The sequence below is a fragment of the Humulus lupulus genome, chromosome 6 (genome assembly GCF_963169125.1).
Source record: "Humulus lupulus chromosome 6, drHumLupu1.1, whole genome shotgun sequence".
In the NCBI taxonomy this organism is placed as follows: Eukaryota; Viridiplantae; Streptophyta; class Magnoliopsida; order Rosales; family Cannabaceae; genus Humulus; species Humulus lupulus.
In genome coordinates, this window is record NC_084798.1 from 59,539,143 (window position 1) to 59,564,316 (window position 25,174).

A 25,174-nucleotide genomic window follows, 5' to 3' on the forward strand; every position below is an offset into this window, starting at 1 on the left:
CTTGCTTACGTCTACAGTTGATGGTTGCACCATGCCTTGCTAGCCAATCCATGCCCAGTATTATGTCAAAGTCTTGGATCTCTAATTCTATCAGGTCTCCTTCTAGTTCTACGTCCTCAATTTTGATCGGTACGCCTCGTACTATCATGATGATAGGACTATTTCACCCGAATGCAATTCTCTCACAAACCTAGTTCTAAATCTTTCACAAGGTTTGTCTAATTTCACTATCATTCCTAACGAGATATGCGAGTGAATGGCTCCTGAATCAAATAATACTGAACATACATTATTGAGGATAGGAATCTGACCTGTGACCACTTTATTACTAGTGTCAACTTCTCCCTTGGTCAAGGCAAACACTCTGGCAGGAACCATCTTGTTGTCCCTTTTCTCTTCTAGCTTGAGCTGGGGACATTCTCTCTTTAGGTGACTTTCCTGACCACAGTTGTAGCATCCCTTGGTGTTTGCAAGACACTCACCAGGATGTTTCTTTTGGCACTTAGAGCATTGTGGGTATTCTACATAACTCGACTTGCTACCTACATTGTTTGTCTGTGCTCTTTTATCGTTGTCAAACTGCTTATTGTCAGGATGCCTTCTCTTCTGACCATTATTGTTGCTAGGCTGATGGTTGTTGGGGTGGTTGTTCTGAACATTCTGAGGTTGACTCTGCTGTTTAGGCTCGGGCTTACTGGCCTCCTCCTTACTAACATTCGCATGAAGCCTTTATACTTCTATAGTCGTTTCTAGAACATCAGCATAAGTAGCAGTTCCAGGGTTTTCTAGCTTAACCCCTAGCTCAATCTTTGGTCTAAGTCCTCTAACGTTGGTCACCCTCAGAAAGTTAGTTGGAACCAACTCTGGTGCAAACTTAGCTAATCGGTCGAACTGCCAAGCATACTCTGCTATCGTCAAGTTGCCCTGCCTCAGACTAGTGAACTCCTTGACCCTTGTAGCGATGACTGCCGAGTTATAGTACTTCTTGTGGAACAGCTCCACAAATCTGGTCCATGTCATGGTGGCGACGTCGTGAGTCTGTTGAACTATGTCCCACCATATTCTAGCATCCTTCTTAAGGAGAGACAAAATGCAGGATATGCGGTCTGCATTGCCAAGATTCATGTGCGCTAGGATCGACTCTACATTTTTGAGCCATTCATCAGCCTCGAAGGGGTCTGTTGTCCCTTCAAAGTTTGGAGCGTGTTGCTTATGAAACTACTCGTAGATTGGCTCCATGTACTGAGTTGGGTAGGGCTCACAGTTTGCCATTGGCCATCCCCCATAAGGACCTACTTGTTGGGGTGCCATTTCCTGAGGCTACGGTTGAGGCTGAGTCTGAGTTTGTGGTTGCGGATGGGCCTGTTGTCGTTGTTGCTGCAGCAATTCTTCCACTTGTTGTCGAAGTCTGACAATTTCTGCAGTGTTGTCAACCGGCGGCGGCGGTGCACTTCGGTTACACTACAAGAAAAAACAGTATTCATAACACTTAAAAATTGCTACCCGGGACTATTGATAGCACTTCTGAAAATGCTAACATAGCCCCTGTTATTAAAAGTCCAGTCTTTTCTATAACAGTTTTTTAATGTTATGTTCGGTGTTATCTTAAACTATTCAATAACACATTTTTAGATGCTATAATATTGAAATAATAACATTTAGATAGAGTTTTTGGTTATAAATTTGAAATTTAATCTTGTACTTTTTTCATAACACTTTTCAACTGTTACATTTGATTATTTTGATAACATTTTTAGTTTGTTATATTATATAAACCATAACGATTTTTTACGCTTATAATATGTTTCTAAATCATAACATATTAAGGTTTTTTATTGTGATAATGGTACTTATAAGTTTTTTCTTTAATTAAAAGATTTTCATAATTGTATTTTGATAAAAAAAAAATCAAAATTAATCATAAAATATAATTCTCAATAGATTGATAAACCATAAGTATTACATTAAACAATAACTAATTCAAACTCTAAATGTGTCTATTTCATGAGATCTTAGTTCTAACTTAAGTTTGAAAGCATAACATAATAAAGTATTATAATCTTGAACATTTTTTACTTCAAAAATGAAAAACAAAAAATTACAAGATACACAAAAGTAAACCATGCATGAAACTTGCTCCATCCTTCAATTCATCATCCTTTGTGCACTTGTCTTAGTTGTGAGTCCATTTGTTGTGCACTTGTCATATACCTGTTTCCCTTTCTTGTTTCCCTTTCTTCCACAGGTCCATGTGTAATCCTCTTTGCAATAAAGCCAGTTGTAGTCCACAAAAGGCCTATTGCTGTCAAGCTTATGTTAAGCTCCGTCTTTAGAGCACTGTAAGCTCCAGTCACATCTACACACCTGTAATATTCAAGTATAATAATGGAATCACACCAGCAATTACTTAAAGTGGTAATTCTAGGGCTTTTATAAAAAAAAAACAGAACCAAATTGCCTTGTATTAATTAAAATGTCACAATAGAGTGAAGGTATTGTTCTGTTGAGATTATATATGAAACACCACAAAGAGTACAAAGCATAAACTAAGCACAACGATAGAAGTCAAAGATAAATTCTTAATCTGCATAATTCTTGCTAATTTATTCAGTAAAAAATTCAATTTTGTTAGTAAAAAGGACTTAATTACTAAAATATTAAAATTTTAGGGACTAAGCTGCTAAATTGTAATAAGTAGAGTATTGTTCAAAGACTAATAGAGACAAATACCCAAAGTAAAATCATTATGGTAAGGTTCAAAGAGATATTACCACTCCTAATCCAAGCATTGTGTAAGTTGTCAAACCAAATCCAACTAGAGCATTTTTTCCAAAAGCGCCTTGTGGATACATGCAAATAGATTGTGACAAATGCTCTACAAATTAAAGTAATTCTAATATGATACTTCTAAGAGGACTTATAAAGAGAAATATGTATGTTTCTCAAACATGGAATTTCTAAAATAATTTCCCAACTAAATTCATAATACAATTTCAACTTATATACAGGCCCAGGGAGAAAGCTTGCACTCAAATTAAACAAATGGTCAACTAATATTTAGAGTGCATAATAATGTGGATATAATCATTGGAATGGTGGTATTTAGATTTATGGGTTATCTTGAAGACTGTTTTTTCAAGAAACTTGCCACCCACTACAACAATCACAGGGTTCAAAACATGGCTGCACCTAAAATGCAGATTTGGATATTATGATTTTACATCCAAGCTCTAGAATAGCTGTTGATTACAACTAGGCCTCAACCATATGATTCAAGTGGTTGAGGTAGAAGACACAAAGGAGAATATTACCTGCACAGCTCTTCCACCGTCAAGAAATAAAAACGTAGTCCAAATGTAGGTACATTGTAACATTCTCCATTCCATGTAATCTTGTTTCAAAGACATCAAATTCACTTTAGATGACCCTGAAAGAAAATGGTTTAGAAAATGATCTAGCCACTAATTTTGAGAGCTATGTGTTCACGTTCTCTTCCATTACTTTCCGAAGTTTACTACACTTTACTTAAAGTTATATATTCAAAAAAATTCTAGTACTGTTTCATTCACTTATGGTATATTTTGATGAAATAATTTCCTTTTAAGGAATAATGACCTAATTACTTGAGTTGAGATTATTAAGCTTCTTGAACTTTGATTTAAAATGTGAACACTGCTAGAAAACATTCAGGCAAGGGTTACTTTAGTTTTGATAAGAAAATGTGTGTCCCTGTGGATATGGGACATGCCTAACACATCTAATTGCAATTGTATTGTTCTGAGTTGGTGTGGTGGGGCAGGGAAAGAAGGGCAAGAAATTGTAGAGAAAAAATGTATTAGAATTTTTTTCATAAAAATATGACATAGAATCCTTATCATGGTATATTATTTGGTCTCTGTCTTGATAATAGAATTTACAAACTAATACAGTTATAAATAATTTACTTAAGATAGTATTTCAGGTAATGAAATGTTTAGTGAACCACTAATATCAAAGAAACATTCATTAGAATATATGTTTTTCTTTGAGGGGCTTATCAGGGATCTAAAATGGCTCTATGATCAACATCCATTCGTTGCATTCATGATTAATTCTAAGTAATCAAATAAAAGGTCAATGGATTTTGAAGCTGGTACAAGAGATATTATTTGATAAAAATTGGCTTTAAGCAAAACAGAACTAATTAAGTGAAGATATAAATCATTCAAAATTTCTCATGGTTTAATCAAAGATTTCATTGGAAATTTTCTTCCATGAATTTTATATGAATGGAACCTTGTTTCTTAATTAGAATCAAGAGAAATTATTGGACACAAAAGTTTTCAATGCCAACATAGAATTAGTAGGAGCATACTTACAAAGCAATGTTTAAAGAAAGTGATAAGAGAACAAACAGTAGTAGAAAAATTACTCTTCGGAACAAATGAAACAAATAAACACTTGTGAACAACCATTTAGGCTATGATTTATTTATTCATAGGCTTCTGTGGCCGTTACAAATTTCAATTATATTTATATATTTATTTAGATGAAGACAGAAAGCAAAACATAAATATCACACCAAGACATAATTCTTCCTAAGATATAAATTCAAATGAGCAATTTCTATTTACAACTTTGTCAAACAATTTCTTGTATCTTAAAAGAGAAGGTAAAGAGTATGATCTACTTTGTTTTCTACCAAATTTTGTTAGTGCTATGATTTATTTGTGTAGAAAGAGGTTGTGACTTTTGTGGCAAGACAAATGATATTGGTATTGAAAAATATATCTCTACATTTTGTTGACAAAAAACAGCCTGTAAATAATGAAAAATAGCCTTCAATAAGCAGAATTCTAGCAGATAATGACATGTCCTATTATGCATCAATAAGATTGGAAGAAAAGATAATGATTTTAAATGGTTATGGCTACTCTAATTTTGATATGAAAATGTGTCCCTTCAGATATTAGACATGCCTAAGACATCTTATTACAAATTTTAAATTTTATGTTCTGAGGTTGTTTGGTGGGGTTGGGGTTGGGGGCCAAGAAAAATGAACTGGTATTTTATTTTAGGGCAGCTAGATCTGAACTTTGAATCCATAATGATGACTGGTTAGAAAATACCATGTGATTCCACAAGGACTATACCTCACTTGACCCCTTCTAGCTAATTTTCTCTATAGTCTTGACCATTCATTTCAATGCAATAGATATATCTGTCCTATACATCTTATCAAAGACTATTGGTTATAAATACACATATGAATGGGGATCACTACCATCCTAAGTTCTCAAACTCAAAAGTATCAAGCTAATTTCATGACTTTTATTTTATTGGAACTTTTTTTTATGAATATATCATATACTACTTGTCCCAAGTTCTTGGTCTACATTCTGTTTTGGTATTTTCAGAAACCAAACACAGTAAAATTCTTGACATAGATTATGATCAGCGATATACTTAGGAAAGTAAAATTAAATTGAGTGTGCCTCATCACGAAGATAGGAGATAGTTTGTTTGTACAAGATACTTCATTTGAATTAAGTAGAGAACAAAATTATGTTGTACTTTTGACAATTCTTTCTCTGAATTTTTTTAAAGAAGCCATCACATAAAAAAAGTGTATATTCTTTTATCAAAGTTATATTTTAATCGAGGATAAAGCCTTTTCTCTAATCATAAACCCTTCTTGCTACTTTTCTCAACCTAATATTCTATGAAATAGTGATTAAAATTTCCTCTCTATTACTGAGCAATAGCGAGGATTTTAAATGTCCTCTCTATAGTTCAGCAATAGAGACAAAGTATTAGCGAGGAAGTTTAATGACAATTTCATTATCGCTATTCGATATAACAAGGATTTAGAAAGCTTTAGCGAGAAAAAAATTCATCTCTAAAACCCGATTTTGTTATAGTGCCAACACAAAATGATATTTCGGTTTCTTTAAGAAGGAAAAGGACCCTAAAAAGAGAAGCAACTCAGGCAGAGATGCTTGCAATACAACTGAAAAGGACCTCAAAAACTATACAAAAAGATTATTACACCATTTACAAGTATATGTTTTTAACAATCTAATTAATGTACCAATCATCAAACAAACCAAGCAAACACAATTCAATTATAAAATAGTTATACTAGATAAGTCTATATAAAAGCAAACACCATTTTCCCCTAGACTAGCATCTAACCATCTGCCAATATCAATTCAACTAATTCAAAAACGCATGCATGTTTTCTTCCTTATCTCGCCACAGCACACAAATTTATCAGATCCTACTTCACTAAGACACACAAGTTCTCAACCTTCCGTTATCACCGCAGCACACAACAATGATCTCAGAACCTACTTCACTATGGATGAATATTTAAGATATTCAAACTCCTCTAACATTTGCATAATATTAAAACAAAGGTAAAAGGCATACCTCTTGCAAAATGCAAACAAAAGTAAGAGTCTCTCGTGAGAGATTGCTTGCACACCAAGTATTTTGCCTCTTCTCTTGGAGGCAGCCTACCAAAAAAGTCTTAACTATATTACAAAGAGAATAAAAATATAGAGATAGAGACATATATAAGCAATATGATAGCACCAAACAAAAATCTCATTATTTATGATCAAAACCCATACAATCAATATTATATATTTTCACATGAATAAAAATTTGATAAAATCATATTATAGAATATGCATAAATCAAATCTGTAAAATCCAAATTTCATACACAAAAGCCAACAAAAGGACTAAAGAAAAGGTAATCTAAATCCATATTCTCAAATCACAAACATTAAGTATTAAGCACCATATTCTTACACTTAAAACATCTCTAATTTTTCTCTTTGTATTCTCTTAATTAGAAACAATTCCAACACAAAAAATTATATAAACCTGAACTAAAGGGGAAATGGCTTACCTTCATCAGCTGCAGCAAAATAAATTATTAAAAACAAAAGCAACAACACAAACCAAAGAAATAATCTTTAAGGAAAACCAACAAATTAAAGCCCACTTAAAGGATCTTGATAATACCATAATGTGAAAATATAAGGTTTATTTATAAAAGTTCTAGCAAAAAAAAACAAACATATTATAGAGCAGAAAATTTAAATAACCAGTATGCAAGAAAACATAAAATTATGTCAAATAATAAAACATAACTAGTCATGTAATGAAAATTTGTTACATAATGATTAAAAATAAATCAAATATCACTTTAACATACATTTTAAATCAAGTTAATGGTACTTTAGTACTTTAGAAAACACAATCAAAACTATGGTTCTTTTAACACATATAAAAACTAAAATGCACTTTAGAACAAATAATAGCAAAATTTTCTTTATTGACTTACTTTCTGATTAAAATTAGCTCAATGAAATGGCTAACTTAAATATATGTAGGTAGCACATGAAAATAATATGAAGTCACTCAATTTCTTAATTGAATAGGGATGAAATAGAAAGCTCAACACCTTGAATTTGATCCAAACTAAGTGTAAATTCTTGAGCCAAAAACTTGAGTCTCAAAGAAAATAAAGATGGGATCAAAAGTAAGAGCAAACTCAGTAGGTCATTTCATCCAATGCTGAGAGTAGATAAACCATATACATAAAAGAATTTCATGATTATAAATGAAGCATACTTGTATGAAAATATTTCACCTTGAGTTTTCCAATTTCCTTCAAGCTTAACACCACTAGATCAGAGTCTAAGTGCATGCCTGCACAAAGAATTAAGAACAATGTCATCCTAGAAAACATTAAGAAAACTTTCAGCATCACAGATGTACTTACTTCAACAACCATGCAAAAGATAGAAATCAAAGCTAACTAAGTGTTTCTAAGTCATAATACAGTGGCCAAAGTTATAAATAGAAAGTGCAAAAAGTAAGAATTAAGTATTTGTCAACCAAGAATGAGACAAATTAAAAGCTTAACTAATATGAGAGGGGCAGGTATATGTCTAAACATTCACAAAGTTTTTTTTACCAAAACAAGCATGTTCATATGAAATGAAAGATACAAATGCTCAAAAGCAGAAATGCAACTAAGTTGAAGGGCCACTAAGATATGCAATGTTAGAGTGTCAAAAACAGAAAAGAGAAACAATAGCTCCACCACTTGAACCTCATACATGAAAAATTCCTTGTACCGTATTTGCAATTAATGCTAAATGAAAAATAGAACTGAGAGGGCCAATAGAATTGGTCTAATATATTCACTGAAAATAAAATGAAAAAAGAAAAGGCAAAAAATGCATAATCCATTAGTCAATCCAAAGTGAAATCCCTATGCATCTTAGCTCACAAATGACTTTCAAAAGCTCAATAATAGCATTTGAATTAGTATGAAATTTGTACAATAAAATTTATTCCTAGTGTTCAAGTTATGTATCTATGTCCCAAAAAAAATAATACAAATTATACAATAAAACCACGTATATTGATCATAATACCAACTCAAAATTAGTTAACTAAAACTTGAACACATTCACAAATGAAATCACGTGATATCTGTGTAAAATGAACCTCTCAGTGGCCTCAGTGCTTTTTCAGAAAGTGAAATTCTTGTGACAGACTTTTGTTCATAATCTGAACACCTCCTAAACAAACAATTATTTCTCAGTTATGATATTAAAGTTGGTTTACCATTAAATATATAAGAAAAAGATATTGTTGAAATATTCACTGAGGTGAGGAGAACACAAATCTATTCTGACTTTTTCACTAATAATTGTATAGTGGATTCAGTTTCACTTTAAAATATGCCTCAAAATGTCTATAAAAAAAAGTGTCAAACACCCACTTTTTCAACAATAAATTTATATGAAAAGACTAACCCACGAAAAAGATCTTTCCCAAATTCATTGTAATCTCTAATAAGAGTTTCAACTTCCAAACCAAGAATCCCAATCACCGTTGAAAAAGGGACCCAAATAAGTAAATTTAGAGCTCAATTTATTAAAAAAAAAAACAGAACTCTTAAATAAAAACACTCCATCAAAGACAATTATATTCATTATTCCTCAAAGTTCAACTACTTGAACAAAGTCCCAGTAATTTATATCATCTCATATCCATTGTAATCAACCTCATTTGCTTCAAATTGAACACATCCTCTATCAGAGTGCTAAAATAATCAACTTTCAAAACAACAATGTAATGACACTGAAAAAGAAAAGAAAAGAAACAGCTAGAAATGTAATGTGATGGATTTTGGGATTTCTAGAAACTCACCTTCAAGCTGGTTCTCACTCAAGTCCAAGAAATCAAGCCCCTTTTTTTCCGAAATCCATCTTATTTGGGTAATTTACTGATCTTACCGATTAAGAGGAATTAGCTCCTTTTATACAGAGGATAAGTTAGAAACTAACAGAGCTAACGAAGCTGTTAAGAAACAGTAAAATAGAATAACAAGGCCAAACAACACAAATACATACATACATATATACATATACATTGATGATCTGATATGAAATTGAAATCTAAATTAAAAATTATCTCACAGTTTCGAATACTCTGACCTGGTTTCGTGCTTCCAGTAGGAGAGTTAGCAAGCGCGCGACTCATGAGGGAGATGCCTGGGTTCTTGCTTCCAGCAGGAGAGATAGCAAGCACGCGACTCGTGAAGGAGATGCCTGGGTTCTTGCTCCAGCAGGAGAGACAGCAGCGGGAGAGATAAACAGAGAGGGGGGGGGGGGGGGGACGAGAGACTCAACGACTACAGCACGGGCGTGGTCGTGGTGTGCTTCAGTTGCGTGAGTACCGGTGTGAGGGAGGCTTCAGGGGTGTGGTTGTGGTGTGGTTCAACGGCGCGAGGGTTAGAAAGCCGAGAGAATGTGAGAGAGCGAATGAGAGAAAGAGCAAGGGAGAGCGAATGAGAGAAAGACTGAATGAGAGATTAGGGATAAGTTTTTGCCGCCGTTGTGGTGTGGTTCAGACGCTGGTAGAGATTAGGGATTTGAGAGAGAGAGAGGCATGCGTAGGGATTTCAGATTAGGGATAAGTTTTTTTTTTCATTTGCTGTTCTTTTTGTCAATTTCAGGCGGCAAAAAGGGTTTCATTTTCCGCCTAATTTTTTTTTCCCGTGTCTTTTTTTCTCCATGTCTCCATATCAATAGCACTTCTAAAATTATGTTATATTTTAATGTAATATTTGAGAAAAATTGTTGTAGTGTTAGTAGCAATAGTGGTAGCACGCGCTCCTCTTCTACGAACTGGAGGGGATTCATTAGTCTCAGGAGCGATGCTGGAGGCATTGGCATTGGTACGTGCAGACCTTCTGAGCGACATATTTAGCAGATTTCTAACAGTCGAGAAAAACATGTTAGAACTTACCCTAATAGGCTCTAAAACAAAACTTAATCTAAGCAAATATAACTCGGACCTATTAATTATGATTTCTTATGAAAAATTAGATAAGCGTTCTTTATTATTAGGGTGTGTTTCTATACTTAGAAAAATAAGCCATCTTTATTATTTTCTAAGTCTGTTTCTAATCATCCTATATGACTTAATTCTCAGGCTCGAAACTCGTCGTTGTTCCAAAGTTAACCATATTGAGGGAGGGCTGGGATCAGTAAAATCATTCCCACTACTATGGCCCCCTAAACTCTCAATATAGAACTTGGTCCATTGATTTGTATCCACCCTCACTGAACTTAGTCATTATTTATTAAATTTATTATTTATTATGATTGTAAAAAAAATCAAACTCATACATGTCAACAAAAATAACAATAATATTTATTTGAAAAAATATTTTCACTATGTACAATCATAATTGCAAAAATAATAAATAAAATAAAGAAAGAAATAAACTAATCTAAAAATCAAGATCTTTTATATCTAACCCTTCTTCTAACATATCATCATCTATCTCCTCATAATCATCATTATCTTAAGCCTCAAAATTTCCACAAGGAAGATTTGTAAGGATTCTATTTTTTTGCTCATTTGTGAATTGGAATTCCATCTTAGAGGTGAACCTAAGTATGAGAAAATAATATCTCATAGCTACTGGTAATTCATCTTCATCATCTATAGTCTCCCATATTTCTTCTAAAGCTGCAATTACAGTAGGATAATCTTTAAAAAGTCTAATCACTAAAACATATTGTTTCGTAGCTCTCATCATGAATTGCTTAGTTGTTTGGAGGTGAACTATCTCCCTATGGAGTAAGAGTAATATCCGAGTGATTCTTTCTAACACTCCTACTGTATTCCTTGGCTCTCTAATTATTTTCAAGGCCTTAATGGCACGGATATCCTCATAGGTCAAGTCTCCATCCATTCTTAAATGAAAACATAAGGCTAAAACGTTAGATATACATATAAACATAATAACTATAACATAAACACTTACTTTGGGGGTTAGATTCAGAGCTTGAGCATATGTATCAAGGAGAACTTTATTCGTATGGACCGTTGCTCTGATACCAACTAAAATGACCCAACTATTTCTAAGACCTTGGACCATTAAAACTACTAGACATAGCTACTATTTTTTGAGAAAACATACATAAGAAATAATCATATCTTTATTAAAACTCCAAAATAAATATTATATCAATAACATAAAATTATAAATTTAAAATGTAATATGGCATGGGTACCCATTGTTTATAAAACATAACTTTAAATACTAATTGCAGAATTACATCAAAACATAATTTTAAAGACAAAATAAATTATGTCGTCCTCGATCAACACGCAGTTCATTGAATCCATTCATCCTTAACACACAAGCCAAGCTTCCAAGAATCCTTTCGCCTTCCAGATCTATTTTCCTGCATCACACTAAAAATAAAAGAGTGAGTCTAATACCCAACAAGGAAAATCTATTAAAACATACATCATAAGACTATAACACATTACTATAAAACATATGGCTATCAAAACATATATCATAAAAGATTACAATGGCCATCATTCTTCTTGGGGCTTGTTAACTAAGCAAGTCATATGCTCATAAATTTGTGGGGCTTGCTATCTAAGCAAGTCATATGCCCATAAATTATTGGGGCTTGCTAGCTAAACAAGTCATATGCCCAAGGACTATAAAACATACTATACATATACATTTCATAAACATATCATAACATAAACATATCATATAAGCACATAATCTATCCTATTTTCCTTACCAAAAGTCGGGATATTTGGGAACAAGAACGGGATTAGAAACTCCTATAAATCAACAGTAAAATGGTGAGAATCTCTAAAGAATAAATATAAAATGAGAACTAAACCATCAAGAAGAAACTTACCAAGAAGAACCTTAAATACCCAATCAAGAATCATAAACAAGAGTTAGGATCTGAATAAAGAAAACTAAAGAAAACTTAAGAACCATATAGAATTGAACTTAAGGAATAGGAATACCTTGAATGACCTTATGGATCGATCTACACCTCAATACCAAAATCTCACTATTTCTCACTTTCCAAGTGTTTATAAAAGCTTAGAATGATAAAGCTTTAACCAAAAACCCAAGTGTGTCTCTCTATAGTAACACTAGCACCTTGGAGGCTCTGATCAAATGCTTGAAGAATGAAGAAAATGGCTGAGTACTAGGTCCTATTTATAGAGTTCTAGGAGTGAAACTAACCCCTTTCTAATTTGAATAAATAAATGATTATAAAATGAAAAAGATTTTGAATTTTTGTTCAACTGATTCCCAGAACTTGATCAAAATCATTCAAAGGCAGGTCTAAGTAGTTAAGGGTATTTTTAAAATTCAAACATTAAACTTTCAAAAATACATAAATTGATCTGATATATCGCCCCCCCATAGGCGATATATCGCCTCCCCCTATATTCCCGAGCCTCGTTTGATCATTTGTGCAAAGTCGACGTGTTTTCCGTATCTTCCGTAGGCGATATAACGGCCCCTATGTTGCGATATAATGACGTACGTTGATATATTAAACAAGTATTTGCACTTTTCAGCATAATTTAAATTGGATAAACAAATTGGATAAACCTTTTGTTATAATTAATATTCTTAAACTATAGGTTAAACTTATAAAATCCATAACTATTGCTATGAATTTCCAACTAAGTCCTAGTTTGAACCAAAATCCACGGTAACTAATATACTACCCACTAATACTAACTACTACTACTCTCTAGCTAGCTAAGTAAATATTTTGGGACACTACAGTAAACTAGGTTTAGTACCATTCCATAATTCAAATGGTGTTTTCTGAATAGACTTAGATGTAACAACATTGAGTATGTATAGAGCACATTTTATTGCATAACCCCAAAATGACAAAGGCAATGATGAGAAACTAATCATCGATCTAACAATATCTAATAGGGTTATGTTCCGTCTTTCTGAAACACCATTTTTCTATGGCGTTCCAAGTGTAGTGAGTTGGGATTGAATACCATGCGCACGCAAATGGTCCTCAAATTCATAATCTAAGTACTCTCCACCTCAATCTGATCGAAGCACTTTTAATGATTTACCTAATTGATTTTCAGCTTCTGCTCGAAATTCTTTAAACTTACCAAAAGTTTTGGATTTCCTTTGCATTAAGTATAGGTAACCATATCTTGAATAATCATCAATGAAAGTGACGAAAATTTTATAAACTCCTCTATCTTAGACATTTAATGGACCACAAACGTCCATATGTACAAGTTGAAGTGGTTCTGTGGTTCTGTGGCTTGTGAACCTTTAGTAGAGAAATGTCTCTTCCTCATTTTACCTACTAGGCAGGATTCACAAACAGGGAGAGAACCAATAGATAGTTCTCATAAAGGACCATCCTTTGTTAGTCTATTAATTCTTTCTAGACCAATATGCCCCAATCTCAAATGCCACAGATATGTTTCACTATCGGAATCATTCCTTTGTCTTTTAATAGATCTGGGATTTGCAGTTTTAAATCATTCAGAATTATAAACATGCTCAACGTTGGACTCTAACTTGTAAAGTCCACCTTCAGACTTTGCAGAACAAATGTCAAAACAATATTTCAAAATAACAATCGAATTATTATTAAAAGAAATATTAAAACCTTGTTCATGCAATATTGATAAGGAAAAAAAAATTCTAGAAAATCTAAGAATAAAGTAAACATTATCCAACACAATAAATTTATTATTATAAAAAACTAGGCGAGCTTTGTAACGACCCAAATTCGCTATTAAGGCTTAAGGGCCTTGATTAGCGTGCCAGGAGGGCATGATGGGATTTATGTGTGATTTTTATGATTTAAATGCATGGTTATGATTTAAAGCATGTTATATGACTATTTGTTTATCTGAGATTCATGACTATGTATGTTAGTATGCATGTAGGCCCGGATCGTGTTAGAAGGGCATAATTGTAATTTTGGCCATGATTGGGCGTAACTGTATTGATATGTGTTGATTGTTGAGGCCACAGTGGTATGTGGATGTATCTGTGCTTTGTGACTCGAGGCGATCCCAGTGAGCAGGCTCGCGGAAAGTGTTGACAGGAATTTATACCCGGCTCGGGGCGAGCCTGGGGGTATAAGCAGGAATTCAGAGAATAGATTGAGATTTATTTTGATGATGGGGGATATTTATTTGGTGGTTTATCAGGTGTTGGAAAGCAACGGGAAAATATTAGAGACGCTTGAGGATTAGCGGGAATTGGGTAAAATGACTAAAATGGCCCTACTTGAACAAAAGGATTTAGAATTTATAGGGAGGGAGTTTTGGTCATTTGGCTTTTGGAGATAGGTTTTTATAAGGCTTTATAGAGAGTGGGAATGCTGAAAGAAAAGAAAAGAAAGAATAAGGAAAGAAAGAAAAGAGAGAAAAACTGATGGGTTTTGCAAGGGTCGGTTTGTGCATTCTTGCACCATTCCGCTCCATTTTTCTTGGAGCAAAGCTTAGTGGAGAGCAAGGATAGGCTGAGCATCAAGGATCTTGGGTTAGACTTGAAGATTTGGAAAGAACACATCAATGTTTGAGGTAAGTTTTAGAGATTTTCGGTTTTAAGGGTTTTGATGGTTTAAGCTGTGTTTTGAGCTGGATTGATGGGAATCTCAGGGGATTTCTGGGCAAGCTTTGAGGGAGAGCAAGCTAAGGAGGCCTAGGGTTGAATCAAGGTCGAAATTTGCAGCAATGGTATGATTTCTAAGACTATATCTTTGTGGTTTGCATGAATTTCTGGTTTAGGGTTGTTCATGATAGATTTTGAGATTTGGGATAAATGATCTTGGGATTTGAGGATTTGGGATGCTTGGGATGAATGGAGAGTGTTCATAAGCTTGATTTTGAGTTTGGTAAAGATTTGGGGAAGTTTGGTTTGAGATTGGGTGAAAGAAATCGCAGAAATGCGATATTGGGTTTTCTGGGCTGCAACTAGCGCTACAGCGCTAGTCAGTGGGCGCTGTAGCGCTAGTCCCTGTTTCTGGGGGGTGCATTCTGCTTGTAGCGCTACAGCACCCTCTTTAGAGCGCTGTAGCGCTGCACTGTTCACAGAGGGGAATTTTTGAGTTTTGATGAGGGATTTTGACCTAGGGTTCGGGGCTTGTTTCCGCCACTTTGTTTTGGGGATTTGGGACTTCCCGAGGGCTCGGGGTTGGTCCCGAGGCTAGGTATTCGGACTTGGGGTTCGGTGTTGACTTTGACCTATGTTTGTGCCTAGGTGTGCACTGAGGCTCGTGTAGGATCGTGCTCAAGGAGTCAGGTGATTTAAGCTATCGAATTGACAGGTAAGAAAACTATAACACCCGTAGGATAGGGCGTGGGCCCATAGTGTGATTGCGGGGCACGGCCCTATATTGCATGTTGCATGATGAGATGATTGCCGGGCATGGCCCCACTGTGTGATTGTAGGGCATGGCCCCGGATTGTATTATGTGTAAATGTTTAACCTTAAATGAACCGTGATGTGTGTGAATGTTCATTTCGAATGTACTATATGTGTGATTATGATGAAATGAACGGCAAGGGCCGAGTACGGCGTAGGCCGGGGCGGCCGTGGGGCCGAAAGTAACACCTAGCACATGGGATGCTATAGTCAGGGCGGGGCCCGGTGGATACATGTGTTATGCTATATTCAGGGTGGGACCCAAGGGATACATGAGTTATCCTCGCGGTGAGAACCGATACCCCAGGCTTCGGTAAGGCTCTAGGGCGGCTTGGCCGTGTTTGCTTAGTCTAATGATTGACTTGTTTATTTGTGGATTATCTGTTATGATAAACTGTATACATTGCATATGTTATGTTCTGCATGAGTTTTCTTGCTGGGCTTCGGCTCACAGGTGCTCTGTGTTGCAGGTAAGGGCAATGACTGAATCAACCAACCATGAGTACGGAGAGCGTGAAGCGGCGCGTATATGTTTGGCCTGCCCGACTGCTTTGGTTGGGGGTTTATTTGAAAATGGCTGTAATAATCTATGATTTTATGATTTATCAACTGTAAACTTATTTCAAGATATAAATAGTTTTCAAACCTCATTTTGGGATCCCAAATGTTTAATACTAGCAGTTTTAAATGAAACGATGCATTTTCTAAGATTACAGCCTTAAATTTTAATTAGTCACACTTTTGTCTCGAAAACCTCGGTTAGCGAGTTCATTGCACACTGTTTTGTCTTAAAAAATCACTTAGTAACGGCTCTAAGGTAGCAGGGCGTTACAAGCTTTTCCAACTGCAGTTGTCAAGATCTCCTGTCCACTTCCAACTATCATGGTCACCTCTCCATGAACAAGCTTCCTCGAAGTATTAATACTCTACGAAGAAAAACAAATATGATTAGTGGCTCTGGAATCAACTATCCAAGATGAAAAATCACCTTCCACTAAACAAGATTCTAAAACAAGTAAATCAAATTTACCCTTCTTTTTGTCTTTCAGTTCAGCCAGGTGCTTAGGAAAATTCTATTTCCAATGACCATCAACTCCACAATGAAAGCATGATCCTTTCGGTGCCTTCTTTTTGGAGTTCTTTGCAGAATTATTCTTCTTGGAAGACTTGTTGGTCTTCTCTGATTGTTTTTCCTTTTTCTTGTCATTTCCTTGGCCACCCTTCCTTTTCTTCGAATTACCATTTGAAGTGGAAGGCTTAGTTTCAACAACATTTTCCTCCTTAACCTTAGTTGAAATATTGTTTAGAGACTCAAAAGTTTGCAACTCATTCAGTAGTTGGGTCATGTTGTACTCCAACTTGTTCATAACATAGTTCGTAGTGAATAATGCAAAAGTTGGTGTGAGAGATTCAAGTATCACACTTACTTGAGTTCTTTCATCAATGGTTGCACCATGGATTTCTGCATTGTGTAATATGTTGATCATGTCTAGGACATGTTCTCTGACAGAAACATTTTTCTTCATTTTCATATTCATGAAGATTCTAGTAGCATCATGTCTGCACTTATCAGACTGCTAGCCAAACATGCCTTGTAGAGATTCCTGAATCTCTTAAGTTGTTTCAACAGTTTCAAACTTCTTTCTGAGCACATCGCTCATACTAGCAAGCATATAACAGTAGGCCTGATTATTAGATAAGATCCAATTGTCATACTTTTCTCTAGCAGTTTTGGCAGCAGTGAGAGCAAGAACCTCAAGACATTCCTTATTCAGGACAAACATGTGGTTTTCACATATCAATACAATGTTCATGTTTGATTTCCAGTTCATGTAATTATCACCAATCAATTTTTCATTAGCAAGTAAAGTAGTTGCAGGGTTTGGATTTGACATATTGTTGAAAAATAAATAAATAAAATATAATGAATTAATGCATATAATAAATATGAGCTTATATTTGGAATAGTAAACATGATGCATGAATGCAACATATAAAATAGCACACAAAAAATAACTCCTAATCCACGATAGATTAATTTCAAAATTAATGGACTAGCGTTAGGATAGGTCAGACTAATTACAAATTAACCTTGAGACAAGATCTCAACTCCATAAGTGAAAACTTAAAACTCATTTTTCTCTTTTGACTTATGAATTACCATTAGTTTGGTCAAGATGTACTATTCGTGCTCAAAAGCCTAGATACATCTTCGGAGTGTAACCCATTATTTTTTTATTAATGACTTAACTCAAGAGTGTGTCTTAGGGTCAATCAAACTTGAAATATATCAATGATCTTATTCTCATAAGAGAAGTCAACCTTGAGATAAAATAAACATATTTAGAAGTCTTTCCTTAGGGAGGCGGCAAACGGAGGTGACACGAAGCCCTTCCTATGCCTTTCGGTGTTCAACTAATCAACTAATAATGGAGACCATGGGACTTATTGTCATAATTCCCTCTCCCACTTACTATTTTAAAAGAATTGTGCTTTTCTAAAAATCAATATTTTTCAATTTGGTTGTAAAACTAATTAAATTAACTTTACCAAATGAATTCTAATAAACACTAATTTATTTTGCTCTTTAAGAAGAATACCATTTACTTTAACAAAACATTTTTATTAAATAAGAAAATAAATAACTTTTAAATTCTATTTACCATCTTAACTAATTTATGACTAAATTAATTATATGAGTTATCAAATAAAAATATATAATCAATCCTAATCATGTTTCCAAAAAAAATATAGATGCATGCTTAATATGTACTGTGTGGGTAATACGTATGGCATGTGTAATGCCCTACTACCTTAGAGTCATTCCTATATGAGCTATAAATGTTCCATTAGCTCGCTAATTGAGGTTTTAGGTTAAAAGTGTAACTAAATCGAAATAAAACTCGTTTAACGACATAAATTATAAAGATTTGGACATTCATTGATGTCACAAAAAGTTATACATTTGGGATCCGAAAATACTATTTAAAAAATGTATTACAACTCAAAAATATAAATATGGTTGACCTAGGTGACAAAAGAAACCATTACAGTACATTTTTCCAAAATAACCCTAGCCGTGGCAGCTAAGTAAGTCGAACATGTACCCGTCGCTCCACGCTCTTCGTACTCATGGTTGGTCGACCTTCCTTTGCCCTTACATGCACCATAGGGCACCAGTGAGCTGAAGTCAAGCAAGAAAACCCAACATATAACATATCACATATCAATCCAACAATATACTGCAAAACAGTCAACAAACTAAACACATAGCGGCCTACGCACGACCCAGATGCTTTACCAGGCCCTGGGTTCGTGGTCTTCACTGAGCGGGTGGATACAACATCCTAGGAGGGTCTCGCCCTAGCATCTTGCACTCAGCGTGCTCAACGCCGATCCTGGCCCTTTGTCGTTCTCGACCTTCGTCATTCCCGGCCTTTACAACTCCCGGCCTTGCCGTTCCCGACCCTCGTCGTTCATTCATAAACATACATAACATTCACAGATATTTACATGTATATTAAACATAAACAATAAGGTCGCACCCTAAAACACAAACAATAGGGTCGTGGCCTGCTCTACGGGTACAACAGTTTTCGTACATGTGTCCCGAGTTGTCTGAGTACTGTGATCCCGAGCACAGTCCTCTAACCTGTGCCTTGTTGAAAACCTAGTCACAATGCATTCATAATAACCATCCGTCAAGCCTTAAACTAATTAATAACTTCATAATATTAATCTAGCCTCCGGGACTTTGAATCCTACCATACAGGGTAGTAGAATCCTTCCCGAGCCTTAACATTCGAGCTCCTGGGCTTAAAACCTTCATTTCCATTTGATCTGCGGCATGCCCTCTAGGGTCACGGCCCGCTACAAGTTAGAGGGAAAAGCCCTCTCTACTGAAGGACACAGGCCGCGGTGCGCTAAGACCTACGTCGCGGCGCCTGGGCAATATGAGGCCTCCCAAAGCCATTTCGCACACACGAGCCGCAACGCCTGTAAAATTGGGTCACGGCGCGAGTCCTAGAAACCCTGAAACCAGCCATTTTTCTCATGTTTTCCCTGAGCCTAAATCCATAATTCACACTCCAAACACCAGCCAAACTTAGAATTAAGCCTAGAATCCCTATTCACACAGCCTAAAAATCTCAACAATCCCATAAACAATTCCATACACTCATCAAACACCCAAAACCAATCTTAGAAATCTCTCACATGCAAGCTCTATACTTCTAATATAATTCAACTAAATTTATATAGAAAGATTAAGTTTAGGCCTTTACCTCTGAGATATGTTCAGCCCTGAGATAATTCTCAAGCTCAACCAGTCTAATCCTTCAAGTCTTTAGTCTAGAATCCTCAAAATTCCTTCAAACTATATGTGTCAAAGAGAGGGAGAGAGAGAGAGAACCGTGAGATAGAGAGAGAGACTTAGAGAGAGTTCTATTTTTGTTTTTACTTAATTCCAGTGTAACGTCCTGCATTTCAAGTACCTTTAAATGACTCGGGTCGGGATTGTTTTTCCTGAGTTAAGAATATTATTTTAAATAATATTATATTTGTTTGGAATTTATTTCCATGAGTTATTGCTAGCCAAATTATGAAGTTTGTGATTAAAAGTCAAGACAAGACTTTCAGTCTTGGACCGACACAAAAACCCTAATGGGTAAAAATCATAGAAAATAAAATAAAAAAAAACTATGACAAATATATTTTGGGCATAAAATACATTTATAAAAATTCAAGTTTGGTTAAAAATAATAAACCTAAGAGGAAATGGAAATTTTAAGGCATTTTGTGTTAAATGCTTAATTTTACCGAATTGGGGAATTTTATTCCATAAATGGACCTTAGGTTAAACTGTAATGTGTGACTAATTAAATTAAAAGTGAGAGACAATTAATTTAATTATTATGTGTTAAGTTTTGTTTTTAAAACTTTATAAGAGTTAAAAAGGTGATAGAAAAGTGATTAAGCTTTAATCACATTTGATTAATCTCAACTCAAGTGTTTTTAGATATTTTTAGAGTTGTATAAGCTCTTCCAATCCCCCAAAACCGACCTCCCTTCTCTCCTCTCACTCTCATCTTGTTCAAAAATTTCCTCTCAAGTTTTCTCTCCATTTTCAACCTCAAGAACACTAAGAAGGCTTGGAAGCTTAAGCTTTGGTCTAGGAAGGGTTTACCTAAGGTAAAGTTTCAAAAAACTAGACTTTTGTAAAGTTTTAACCATAGAATTTTCAATAGCTAATTATATATGTTGTTGGGGGAGTTGGTTAAGGTTTTGAAAGGGTTTTTAAGGATCCAAAGCTAGTAGAAAGATCCAAACCTTAAGCAAGAACAACAAGAGTTAAAAAATTTACTTTTTATGGTTGTTATTGTATGGTTTTTATTTTTTAAGCATTATTTTGTATATGTAATGCTTAAATTTTCTTATTGGTGATGTAATAAGGCTATGGTAGTTGCTTTATAATTTTTATGATGCCTATGTGTTGATTTTTCAAAATAGGAACCAAAATCCCCAAGGGTTTTGTTGAAAACCCTAAAACAAAAATACAATTTTTGAGCTGTGACTTCCAAGGGGTCAAGCATCCACTGTATATTGATTTTGTAAAATTTAATTGTAGCGTGATGTTTTTGAGATGGAGTACATAAAATTTATCTTTTGAAACACTCAAAAATGTTTAGAAATGAGTGAGTTATGCTATTTCAAAGTTTAGGTAAAAAATTGTTTTTTCGTATTCTTAATTTCGGGACCAAGTTTGGACAGCCACTGTATAGGTCAAATCAACACAGTTTTTTTCTAAAAATTTGTGGAAATATTCTTGGCGTAACCTAGTATTCCACTGTAAAATTTAGTAAGAAAATATTGAACGGTTTGAAAGTTATTAAGTGTCAAAGTTTGGAAAAAATAAGGACTAGAAAATAAGGTCATTTTTTACCTCATTGTTGGAAAATATTTTCACCAATCATCAATGTTCCATTTGACCTAATATTTTACAAATACCTAAATGGTATACCAAAAATGGAATTAGGACATTTTGGTAACAATTGAGTAAGTAAATTTCAAGTTATGACCTAACAAAGTATGTAGTTAAAAATGTGGAAAAAAATGGGGTTTTCACAGTTAGTTTAAAAATGGGATTTTGGAACATAAGGTAAAAAGTAAAATTTGCTTATTGCAATATAAAAACTTGGTAAGTCTTGAAAACATATTTTAACCTAAAATACCACTTTGAGATTAGTGAGAATTATTTTTATTAAAGAATTTTTATTCTTTCTAAAAATAAAAGATTTAATTTATTAGTAAGTTAATGAATTAAAAGATGGATTAAAACCCTATATTTTGATAAGATAATTACATAAATTATTTTTTTTTTATGGAAAATATGAATATATTGCAACAAACTAGCAAGATTACAAACCAAGCTCCAAGAGCCAAACAAAAACAGTTACATCTGTGTAATAGCCTCTAAGAACGCCACCTCACAGGTCCTAACTTTCAGCTTAGGCAACCTGGCAAGTCTAGATCTAATACTGGACTTAATCAACTGAATTACAGGACCAATTGCCAAAGATCTCAACTCAAACACACAGAGGTTCCTATTTCTCCAAACCATGTACACTGCAGCTGCCAATGCAGCTGCCAACACCTGATGTTTCAGACTTTTCAGCTTCCCACACATCCAGGTACACCAGTTAGCATAAGTAATCTGCCAGATATCCCTACCCAACCAATCCAACAAATGAGCCCTGAGCTGTTGAGAAAAGGGACAGGCAAAAAACAGGTGGGCATGAGATTCCTGCTCCAATTCACAAATAGGTCACAGTAAAGAAGGCAGCTCCAAGTTACATTGATGCAACTTATCCCGAGTAAGAAGATGGCCGAGAGAGGCTTGCCACAGGATGAATCTATGCTTCGAGACTGCCATAGATGTAGAGTCCAAGAACTTTACTTAGCTAATTATTTAGTAGTATTATAGTATGTATAGTATTATCTTTGTTACTGTGGATTTTTGGTTCAGACTGGGAATTATTTGGACACTCATAGTAGTACTTGTAGATTTTCTAAGTTTAACATATAGTTTAAGAATATTAATTTTAACCTAAGGTTGATTAATATGACTGATATTAAGGATTATATTTATTGTACTATAAGGTTTAGATATCAACCAATAGGATTTTAAGCACATGTTATGAATGGTGATTAAGGATTAAGTATTTTTTAGGATTAAATTTAATAAGGAGTAAAGTTTGAATGTTATAGGGTCAGTCAGCAGCTTTGAATACGTTGAGGGCTTAGTCAAGGCTGTTTACTCCATTCAAACTTAGCTAAAAATGTGTAATTTCGTGTTTAAATATTCAGCGTGTGCCGATATATCGCAGCTATAGGGGGCGATATATCGCAGCACGTAGATACGAAAAACACTAATCGATGCACGGTCGCCTCGGGAACAATGGTCCAGGCGATATATCGCCTATAGGGGGCGATATATCGCCTCCTCCAGCATATGTTCAAACGTTTTTGAATTCTTTTCCTTTCAGCCATTCAAACTCCTTCATAAGTCCAGCATCTTTTGAACGAGTCTTCAGCCTCTGCCGAACGATTATTCAAATTATTTTCACCTAAAAAGCCATTATTTTTATTCAAGTAAAATCAAGATACTTTCATTCCCAAACTCTATAAATAGGACCTAGTACCCAGCCATTATTCACCTTTTGCTCTAAGTTCAGAAGCTGCAAGTGCTAGGAGAGTGTGAGAGTTAAACACTTGGGTGGGAAAGTTATAAGCTTACTCATCTTTAGCTTATCAAACACTTTGGGAAGTAAGGTTCTTTAGTATTTCGGTTGTGGTTAGATTGGTCTTGCAAGTCTTTGAGGTAAACCCGAAACTCTATTTCATTTGTTTCATGTTATTTTCTTTCTCAAAGCCTTCTACTCAGTCCCCTAACCTCATTCTTATTTTGGTTAGGGAATCCAAGTTCTTAAGCACATAAGTTGTGGTAAGCATATTTCTCAATGGTTTAGTCTTCCTATTCATTTTCATTTCTTCTTCTTCATAAGACTCACTCTTTCTCATATGGTTTTAGGAGTATTCCAAAAGTCCCAACTCAGTCCATCATATCCCGGTAACTTTGGTAAGGAAAATAGGATAGAATCTATATGTTTATTGCTTATCTTATGTGTTATGTTATGAAATATGATACATTATGAATATGTTATGAATGTGTATGTTTGTAGGCTTGGGCTTATGCCCTATTTGACTAACAAGACCCCAAAAAGATTATGGGCATATGCCTACTTAGCTAGTAGGACCCCACTAATCTCATGGGCATAAGCCTGTTTAGTCTATGGGACCCCAAGTAATACTGGCCATTATAATAAGTGTATGTATTAAGTGTTATGATATGTCTTTATGTTTATTATGAAATTTATGTTTATGACTATGTGTTAGATTTTCCTTGCTGGGCATTAGGCTCATTCCTTTCTGTTTTATGTGCAGGAAAATAGCTTTAGAGGCGGTAAGATTCGTGACGCTTAGAGGATGTGTATCGATGGTGAATGGAGTCAAGGGGTCGAGCGTTATTCGATTCGAGGATGTAGTCTTGTCTTACTTTTTATGGTTTTACATGTATTTTCCGCATTTTCTATGTAACTCTTTTTACTTTAAGTTATTTTTGTTTTAAAGACAATGGGTATCCATATCCTACTTATTTTTATGAAAGTAACCTTTGTTTCTACAAGTTTATAATAAATTATGGTATTTTCGCAAATGTATGTTTTAGTAAGAATTTGTATGTATAGTTTGATAATGGTCCAAGAGTCTAGATTAGTGGGTCATTACAATAGAGCACCAAACCACATCAGCAAAATCAACTCTTTCCCTGTTCAGTAAACTGTAATACAGTAACTTCAAGTAGAGTTTATCACCCTTCACAGCCGCAGCTAAGCTGATATTAGAGAAGATTGACCTCAATTTCACTAGTCTCCTCCAATACCAACTAACATCTTGAGGAATAGAGTAAGACCAGAAATCATGACCCTTTAGATAGATTGAGTCCACCCATTTTATCCAAAGAATGTCTTGCTTACTAGAAACAGCCCAAATAAACTTAGCTAGGAGAACAGTGTTCCAAGAACTGCCCTCCTTAAAGCCAAGACCACCCATACACTTCGGAAGACAAACTTGACTCCAAGCAGTGAAGTGTAATTTACTGCGCTTAACACTGCCTTCCTTAACTCCCCAAAGAAAATTTCTATATAAACGATCTATCTCCTTAGTAACACTCTTATGGAGCATAAAAATACTCATCCAAAACGATCTCAAGCTCAAAAGCACTGTATTAACCAGTTGAGCCCTCCCTGCAAATGAGAGATGACGGCTGGCCCAAGTA

At 34.7% G+C, this 25,174-nt stretch overlaps 1 protein-coding gene across 2 annotated transcripts; it reads right to left on the minus strand.

The window, feature by feature from the left end:
* Positions 1-1,996: 1,996 nt before the first annotated feature.
* LOC133784045 (uncharacterized) lies at positions 1,997-7,860 on the minus strand. 2 transcript variants are annotated; one of them, XM_062223575.1, is made up of 3 exons: positions 7,645-7,860; positions 6,412-6,497; positions 1,997-2,364 (listed from the first exon to the last, which is right to left on the minus strand). In XM_062223575.1, the coding sequence occupies exons 1-3, from the start codon at positions 7,786-7,788 to the stop codon at positions 2,154-2,156; spliced, it is 441 nt and encodes a 146-aa protein (XP_062079559.1). In that variant the 5' UTR covers positions 7,789-7,860; the 3' UTR covers positions 1,997-2,153. The 2 variants fall into 2 exon arrangements, 1 of the variants encoding a protein (XP_062079559.1); XR_009871097.1 differs by lacking the exons at positions 6,412-6,497; positions 7,645-7,860 and adding an exon at positions 2,772-2,840 and having other exon boundaries at positions 2,258-2,364.
* Between the last annotated feature and the right edge of the window lie 17,314 nt (positions 7,861-25,174).